We start from the raw sequence: 9,422 nt of genomic DNA, 5'->3' as shown, positions 1-9,422 counted from the left end.
CCCAGGAGCCTCTGTCCTGCCCTTTGCCAGGACAGCGATGAGAGAAGAGGGAGAACTCGAACCAGGGAGCTTGGCCGCTCTGAATGAAGGACAGTTTCCAAGCACCATTGTCTGTGCAGAGCAGTAAAGCTGAGTGGAAACGGGCACCTGAGCCTGGCACACGCCGAGCTGTGCCTGTGCTGAAAGCCGAGCCTGTCCCTGCCCTGTCCCTCTGTCCCTGTCCCTGCCCCTGTCCCTCTGTCCCTGTCCCTGGCACTGTCCCTGTCCCTCTCTCCCTGTCCCGGTCCCTGCCCCTGTCCCTCTCTCCCTGTCCCGGTCCCTGCCCCTGTCCCTCTCTCCCTGTCCCTCTGTCCCTGTCCCTCTCTCCCTGTCCCTCTCTCCCTGTCCCTGCCCCTGGCACTGTCCCTCTCTCCCCGTCCCTGTCCCTCTGTCCCTGTCCCTGTTCCTGCCCCTGTCCCTCTGTCCCTGTCCCTCTGTCCCTGCCCCTGGCACTGTCCCTCTCTCCCTGTCCCTCTGTCCCTGTCCCCGCAGCACCGCAATCCCGCCCGGGGAGCGTTTCCTTTCAGACACACAAGAGCCTGACTCACACAGCCCGGGCTCCGTCTCCACTCCAGCTGCAGGCTCAGCTCCTTCTCCACCTACAGAAACACTCACCGAGGGCACAGGAGGGTTTCTCAGTGACTTGCACTTATCTCCCAAAGACTCCTGAGATTCCATTTACTCCCTTCATGTGCTATCTGGGAAAAACACCAGTTGAAATTACAGAATAATGGGATGGTGGAATGGTTGGGGTGGGGAGGGACCTTGCAGCTCACCTCTTTCTAACTCTGTGCCACAGGCAGGGAGCCTTCCTCCTTCCCTTCCTCCCTACCAGGCAAAGATCCCTGGAATCCAAACACACTTACAAAAGCCATGAACTGAGCTAAAACCACAATGGGTGTCTCCAGATTTGGAGAAAAAAAAAAAAATGAAGTGAAGGAGCTGTGGTTCCCACCCTGCGTGAGTTATTAAGCTGACATTTTAACCACCTTGAAATCTAAATCTCCCTGCTCGGCTGGCTAATGCCCCATTAGGCACGGCCCCCGGCCAGGAATGGCCCAGCTGGTGATTCATTGACTTGGGGACATTTCCCTGGGCAGTTTGCTCCTGACCTGGCCACCACATCCAGCCAAGGAGCAGAGCAGCGAGTTCAAGTCTGCCTCCTCCACCGTGTAAAACCATTCTGGGAACCCCCCAGGAGCAGACAGATCCACAGAGCCATGGAGTCACAGAACAGTTTGGGCTGGAAAGGACCTTAAATCCCATCTCATCCCACCCCTGCCATGACAGGGACACCTTCCACTGTCCCAGGCTGCTCCAAGCCCCACATATTGACAAATCCAGGTGGCAGCTCAATTGTTCTTTGAGCTGCCCACAGCAACGTGCTCTCCTGACACATTTTCCTTCTCACAGCTCCATCTCCTATTGAAAATTACATGGCTGCTCTGAGCAAACACTCTATTTTTTTTTTCTTTTTGCTAAGAAAGCCAACGCAAACACAAACGTTCTGAGGACATTAAAAAGCCCAGCGACACGAGCAGCTTTTGTACCAGCTCCGTTATCTCCGCTGGTAGACAAACAGCCTTTAATGAACAGACTTTCATTTCCCCTGTGCCCGTCACAGGGTGCCACCTTTGATCAAATCAGAGGAAAATAAAGAAAAGAAGACGTGTTGCAAAAGTGAAGAACTTTTGGGGGGTTTGATCTGAAATAATGAATCTGTCTCTTCCCCTTTTGTTTTGAAGTTGTGGCAGCATTACTGGTGTGGCTGGAGCAGAGTTGGCTGGTTGGGTTGCTGGGTTGGTCTCAGCTCCTGTGTCATTCAGGTCTGAGCACACCTGGTATGCCCTCGGCTCCTGCCCTCCATCAGGAACGTGGGGTTTGATCAGCCCCAAGCAGGATCACAGGTCCCACAGGTCCCTGGAGCATTTCATGGAGCATTTCCTGGAGCCCAGATCCTGGCAGAGCCATTCCCAGGGGTCACCACCCCCTCCCAGTGAGACACCTGCGAGGTCCAGGTGTGCAGCAGTGCTTTCCCCACCGTGGGCAGCTCTGAGAGAGCTTTGCAGCCCAGTCAGGCTGTGGGACCGCCAAGTGCTGGCTGCCCTCACAGCCAGGGCAAAGGGACATTCTGCAGAAATGGCTGACCTGCTCCATCTCAGGAGTAACATCAGGAGCACACCGGACCCTTGGTGGGGCCTCACGGGTGACACAGGGCAGACCATGACACTCCTGGCATTGCTGTGTGGAGCCTACAGAAAGGGCTCCCTAGCCACTGCAGCCAAAACCCTGGTCGCTGCCTGGATGAGGCACAGCTGTACTGGCCACGACAGAAAGCATCCCTGTGGGATGTGGTGGGTGTAGGAAACCACTGTCCCTTTGCACACCAGTCTAGAGGCTTGAAGTGCATTTGGGAGTCATGGTTCAAGGGAAACGTTTCCCTCAAACACAGGACGATAAAGCCTTTCCCAAGCTCTCAGGGCTCTTCAGCAGGGAAACGCCTTCAGCAGCAGGAAGTGCCAGGGTCCCTCAGCAACGAGGGCAGCAGGACGTACCCCTCTGTGCCATGGTGAGCAGCGTGGTGCCATCCAGCCATGCTCGGTGTGCCATGCTTCAGTCTGGCAACCAACAAGGTGCTCATGGTCTGGACACTGTTGGAAAGGTGGAGGAACAGGCAGAAATGAAGCTCCAGGACAGCAAACATGAGCTGTAGCAGGTGACAGTGAGTCAGCAGGTGTAAGTGTCTTGTTGCTTCTCAGCTGAACCTACCCAGTCTCTGCCAATGAAGGAAGCTCAGGGGAAGCAGCTCCAGGAGAAACCAGCAGCAGTGAAGATGCTGATGAGCCAAGCCCACGTTTCCAGAAATCACACCACCTTCAGCTTCCCTTGAGGCCCTTGGGCAAAGCGGTTCCTCCAGGCCAAGAAGCGCTGCAGCCTTCGGTGCTGCTCTCCGGAGCCCATCCCGCATCCCCCTGCCCTCCTCAGCACCTGCCCCCCCAGCTGGGGCAGGGACACTCTCCTGTGGGGCAGAGGAGGCGGGTGACACGCTCCCGGATCTGCCTGGTCCTCACCCCATAGACAATGGGGTTGAGCATGGGTGGCACCACGACGTAGAGGTTGGCCAGCAGGATGTGGACGTGACTGGGGATTTGGTGGCCGAAGCGATGCGTGAGGAAGGAGAAGAAGGCCGGCACATAGAACATGAGGATCACGCAGAGGTGGGAGCCGCAGGTGCTGAGGGTTTTGAGGCGAGCCTCGGGGGACGGGAGGCGGAACACCGCCCTGAGGATCAGCGCGTAGGAGACGGCGATGAGCACGATGTCCAGGCCCGAGGAGAGCAGCGCCGTGGTCAGCCCGTACCAGACGTTGGCCCTGATGTCGGCGCAGGCCAGGCGGGCGATGCCCATGTGCTCGCAGTAGGTGTGGGGCATCACGTTGTGCCCGCAGTAGGGCAGCCGCTTCAGGAGGAAGATGGGCGGGAACATGATGCAGAAGCCGCGGGCCACGGCGGCCGCGGCGATCTTGCCGATGGCCGAGGGGGTCAGGATGGACGCGTAGCGCAGCGGGTCGCACACGGCCACGTAGCGGTCGAAGGCCATGGCCAGCAGCACCGAGGACTCCACGATGAAGCTGAAATGGGTGAAGAACATCTGTGTGACGCAGGCGTCAAAGGAAATCTCCCTGGCGCTGAACCAGAAGATTGCCAGCATTTTGGGCACGGTGGTGGTGGACAGCAGGAGGTCAGAGAGGGCCAGCATGGCCAGGAAGAGGTACATGGGCTCGTGGAGGCTGCGGTCCGTGGCGATGGCCAAGAGGAGCAGCAGGTTGCCGAGCACGGCGGTGAGGTACATCAGGCAGAAGGGGACGGAGATCCAGATGTGGGACTCCTCCATGCCCGGGATGCCCGTCAGGACAAAGGTGATGGGGTCGAAGCTGCTCTCGTTGAGCTCGTACATGGTGCTCCCGTGCTCGGGGTCAGCCTGACTCAGCTCTGTGCAGGAAGGAGAAGGGATAAACCACCCCTGTGAGCCTGCATTTGCCCATGACACCTGACAGATGCTGCAAATCAGGACACAAGTGACAAGGCTCCTGCCCTCCACCCTAAGGGGTTCCCTCGCTGTGTTTTGTGCAAAGGACCCTGTTTGTTCTGCCAGTCCTACAAAGTGTGTCTGGAAGGAAAACATCTCTGTTCTCCCACTGCCACTGACAAACAGGTCAGGCCTTTTTCCAGCTCTACTTTATCCACTGCCACAAAAACCTTGTAAAAGTCATAGAAATAGTCACAAAGTGACCCTCAGACTTGTCACAGTCAGTGGCTCCATCTGTGAGCACACACACAGAGCTGTGTCTGTGGTGGGACTCCAGGTTCCTCCAGGGACGTGAAATGACCCAGTTTCTCACCCTGCTCAGACCAAAGTTCCTTGTAAAATCCCAAATATAGGAATAAATCCTTCCCCAGTATCGATGTTGGGCAGTGTCTGGGATGTGACTGACATCCAGCTGGCATCTGAGGGCTGTGGCCACCCGTCACGCTTCTCACTTGGAACCCCTGTACGCACTGGAAAGGGCTCCAAGGTCACCTTGGCGCCTTCTCTTCTCCAGCCTGAGCACCCCCAGCTCTCCCAGCCTGGCTCCAGAGCAGAGGGAGCCCTTTCTTTTCCTGCCTTTTTCTTCATTCCTTTTGTACTCCTTCATTAAGAGGGGCAAAGACATGGTGGACTGCACAGAGCGATCCTTGGACAAAGAAATTCTGGCCCAAAGCAGAAATACCCCAGAGAGACACCCCAAATGCAGAGTTCTGCACTGATGCTGGGCCCTGGCACTGTTCCAGCCTCAGAGCTCAGTTTTCCCCGTTCCTGAAGTGCTGGGGCTGCCAGAGCTGGGAGCACCGTCCCCACCTGGGAGCACTGTCCCATGGCTGATCGGCCCGAGGGGATCCGTGAAGATTTGAATAATGCAAACCAGCCAAGCTGCAAATCCTCCACAAAAGCTTTGCCACGAGAAAGGCTTCGAGGAGAAGGAGCACCACAGGACTGCTGGGTTTGTGTGCTTCCCCCATCTTACCCCCAGCTCCCATTCCCTGTGTAGACTCCATCATACATTAGGAAAGCTCCAGGCCAGGGCTGGGATGGAGGAAAAGCAGTTGGATTTGGACCAAAGATAAACCTTCCCTGCTCGCAGCCTGATTTACTTGCAAACAGCAGGTACCCAAGCCAGACGTATTTGCATTTCTAAGTGCTTCCATTAAGGGCTCTCAGCTCCCTGAACCAAAAGTCCGCAGTTAAAACATGGCTCAGGACAGAAAAGACATTCAGCTCATCACAAATATTTGTCCAGTCGCCTCTTCCACTTGCAGACCCACATCACCCAGGTGAATCAAGCTAGTGTGGGTCTAGAGCAGGGGATTAAATCTGCCTGGGAGCATTCCCAGGCTCCAACACCAGCCGGTGCTACTGTGTGTGGGCTACAAAGCAGCTCAGCAAGGCTTTCCACCTCCACGTCACAGAAATATGGAAATCTATTCCTCTCACACACCACTGTGCTTCCCTCCAGTCTTTTCAACAGAATCACTGCCCCAAAGCCCAGCGTTTGACAGAAAATGACTCACCAAGGGCCAGCCCGCGCTGGGAACAGGAACCGCAGCCCCGCGTGGGGGGAGCCCAAAGCCCCCTGTGCTGCCAGGGCTGGTGATAGCGATCCTTCCCTCTCCGCACCTCAGAAGAAGCATCAGTCCCTGCACCTGGGGAGGCTTAAATCGCCGGTGCATTAACCATTAACAGCAGTTAACACTCTCGGGTGAGGCATTTCCTGCTTTCCCAGCATTTGCATTGCAAGTGATTTTCCTCTCTCCTTGCAGCAGCGGGCCCTGGGCCGGGCTGGTGAGGAGCTGAGCAGGAGATGGGCACTGCCCGAGCACTCCTGGGATCCAGAGCACCATGGATGTCTGAGAGTTTTATCCGCAGCAGGTGAAAATCGTCTCATTCCACTGCTGGAACCTCCCATTCCACAGCTGGTCCCCTCCAGCTGCCAGGTCCCCTCTGCCGCCCACCCCCAGCCCGTGGGCAGTGATCTGCCGTGGTGATTATAATTATCGTGAGGATCATCGATCAAATCAACAATCTACAAAATCATTATTAGGAAGGAATTGTTCCCTGGCAGGGTGGGCAGGGGCTGGGATGGAATTCCCAGAGCAGCTGGGGCTGCCCCTGGATCCCTGGCAGTGCCCAAGGCCAGGTTGGACACTGGGGCTGGAGCAGCCTGGGACAGTGGGAGGTGTCCCTGCCATGGCAGGGGTGGCACTGGGTGGGCTCTGAGGTCTCTTCTAACCCAAAGCATCCTGGCATTCTGTGATTCTGTGATTTTGTGATGCTGTGACCTCTAAGACCATTGTCAGGAAGTCAATACTGAGTGTCCTGCCCCACCCAGCGACACTGATCCCAGTCCCAACCCCTCCTTCGCCATCCCTTCTTCACCCTGGGACACATCTCCCTCCTCCTCCAAAGACACAGCTCCTGGGGCAACAAGGAGCGGGAGGTTCTGGTCCCGCAGAGGGATCCTGGATCCAGGAAAGGCTCTGACAAGGCACCACCACTCCTGCAGCTGCTGCGGAAACGCTCAACAGGAGCCTCGCAATTACAGATATTGGTGTTGTCTCCCCTCTGCTGCCTCATGCATCTCAAAGCGCAGCGGGTGGATTGGATTCCCCTGGCTCCAGGAAGGGTTTGGGCGATGCTGTGAGCTGTCCGGGGCGGGAGCTGGGCTCCCTCCAGGGCGGGCTGGCTCCTCCTGCGGCAGAGCCGTGCCCAGCCCCGCTGCCAGCACCAGCCTCGGTGTCCGGCAGGGCAGGAGCTGCGCAGGAAATCTGTCGGATGAAGGCTGGACCCAGTGACTCGGGAGGTGTGAAAAATGCATACTTTATGATTGGCTTTTGGCAAATATTACAGTGAATATTATATGTGTAATGTTAGAGAGTTATGCTGTATTAATTCGCTTAAGCAGTGTGTTAAATATAGTTTTAGGTTATAACATAATGTTAATGTAGAAACTCTGCGATGTAAGATACCTTTTGCTAGCTCAAGAAAAGGGATAAGAAACGGGATAAGATAATCAAGAAACTCTTCACACAGAAATAACAGCAACAGGACACACAAAGAGTTACAGCCTCCTTATCAGAAAAGACAACCATTCTTCCACCTTCTCTCCTATTTATGGAACCACCAGGATCAAGGGGAAGAAGTTGACAAAAACCAGGAAAATTCTTAATTTGCAAAGAATTCATGCATCATGTATGAGATGTATGAATATGCTACAGGCTGCTGCTTTTAAGGGTCATTCCTTTGTTCACAAGGTATATTTTTGGCAGCTTGGTGTCCAAAAAACATCCAGACGTCCATAATTCTTTGCTTTTTACTATCTTGTAATTGTCCTAACTCTAAATTTTTATTATTTAATTGTATTACTATTTTTATAACTAGTTTATTATTATTAAACTTTAAAAACTTCTAAAATCAAGTGATTGGCGTTTTTCAGGGGAGGTTTTCTCCAAGCTTGGTGATTCTGTCATTCTGTGGAGCAGAACGTGCTGCTGCTGTGCCCCCGAGGCAGGGCTAGCACAAGGAGCTCCGGGCTCCCTTCCTGCCACAGGCTCTTCCCCCCTGGGCTGGTTTCAGCTCCTCCCTGCCCCCCCTGCCACAGACACCCCAGAGTGGCCCCAGAGACACCCTGCACAGCCCTGCCCACCGTGAGCCACACCCCAGCCCACACCAGCGCCCTTCAGGGGGCTTCAGGGGGTGCGGCAGGACCCCGGGTCCAGCCCGGCACAAGGATGGAGCCCCAGAGGTGGGTCGGGGTCCAGCACATCCCTCTGGCTGCCCTGGCTGGCTCCAGACCCTGGCAGGGGGCTCAGGGACCCTGGCAAGAAGTCAAAGCCACCTGTGGCTTCCATTTTAGCCCGTGGGAAAAGCTGCCAACTCTGCGTGAGGAATTACAAACCACAAGGGTTTGAGTGGTGTGATATTTGAACTAACACAGGGTGGAAAAGCAGAATTTTGGAGCTTTTAGAATGGGGTTCAAGGGGGTACAAGATGGAGGAATTTGGGCATGTTCCAGTTTTCTTCTTCTTCTTCTTCTTCTTCTTCTTCTTCTTCTTCTTCTTCTTCTTCTTCTTGCCCTCCATGTCTTGCTGTGATGGTGACACTTTTCTGTTGGTTCAAGGTGGAGATTCACAGTCTAACATGGGTGATGGGAATTGGTAATAAATTGTAAACATACACACGTAGTTTTGAATATATAAGGTGGGAGCCACCCGAGGCTCGAGGCCAGAATGCCATGGCCTCCTTGCTAGCCAGAGCTCGGCAGGTCAGAGAGAGAACATATAGCTAAGGAGAAATAAACAACCTTGAAAACTCAACCTCACGTGTCCCAGACCTCTTCTTCGGCTGCTGGGCTGGGGGAACAAGGACTTCCACACTGCTGGGGTCTGGCCAGCTGACCCTGACAGAGGTGGAGGGTGTCCCTGGGAGCAGTGACACGTGGGGGATGTCCCTGCTGTCCCCAGAGCTGGGGCACACACGGGGCACTCTCCAGGCTTGGTGTGAGGAAGAGGAGCATGGAGAGCTCACGGGGAAGCTCCGGCCTGTGCAGCAGAGATGAGACATGGACAGCAGCACTGGGATACGGGTGGAGAAACGCTGAGACGTTGGGAGAGTGACTCTAGAAGTCCCTGTGAGGCAGGAAATGGTCCTGCAGGCAGAGCCACAGGGCTCATGGGACACCCAAGGACTGTGGCATCATCACTGGGGCTCCTGGTGGCGTCACCCAGGGTGGAGGCAGGTGACACCAGGGCCACCCCCTGAGGCCCTGGGCAGCCGGTGCTGGGGAGGCTGGCTGGCTCCGGCTGGAGGAGGACCAGAGAGGGGGGTCCTGCAGCCTGGCACAGCGGGACACGAGCCCCATCTTCCCCCAAAGCCTGGAGAGTGTCCATGATGAGTCCATGGTGTCTGTGGTGTCCATGCTGTGTCCATGCTGTGTCCATGCTGTGTCCGTGGTGTCCGTGCTGTGTCCATGCTGTGTCCATGGTGTCTGTGGTGTCCCTGGTGTGTCCGTGGTGTCCCCGGTGTGTCCCTGGGGTGTCCCTGGGATGTTTGTGCTGTGTCCGTGGTGTCCCTGGTGTGTCCATGCTGTGTCCATGCTGTGTCCATAGTGTCCCTGGTGTGTCCGTGCTGTGTCCCTGGTGTGTCCATAGTGTCCCTAGTGTGTCTATGCTGTATCCGTGCTGTGTCCCTGGCGTGTCCCTGGTGTGTCCATGCTGTGTCCGTGCTGTGTCCCTGGTGTGTCCATAGTGTCCCTGGTGTGTCCGTACTGTGTCCGTGGTGTCCCTGGCG

At 55.7% G+C, this 9,422-nt stretch overlaps 1 protein-coding gene across 1 annotated transcript; it reads right to left on the bottom strand.

Annotated features, from left to right (window-relative positions):
- Nucleotides 1-578: 578 nt before the first annotated feature.
- Nucleotides 579-4,028, bottom strand: LOC137467562 (olfactory receptor 52B2-like). The gene has a single exon (XM_068179055.1). The coding sequence runs from the start codon at nucleotides 3,993-3,995 to the stop codon at nucleotides 3,021-3,023; it is 975 nt and encodes a 324-aa protein (XP_068035156.1). The 5' UTR covers nucleotides 3,996-4,028; the 3' UTR covers nucleotides 579-3,020.
- Nucleotides 4,029-9,422: the final 5,394 nt, after the last annotated feature.

This window comes from Anomalospiza imberbis, chromosome 2, assembly GCF_031753505.1.
Source record: "Anomalospiza imberbis isolate Cuckoo-Finch-1a 21T00152 chromosome 2, ASM3175350v1, whole genome shotgun sequence".
In the NCBI taxonomy this organism is placed as follows: domain Eukaryota; kingdom Metazoa; phylum Chordata; class Aves; order Passeriformes; family Viduidae; genus Anomalospiza; species Anomalospiza imberbis.
This window is presented reverse-complemented; position numbering and strand designations above follow the sequence as displayed.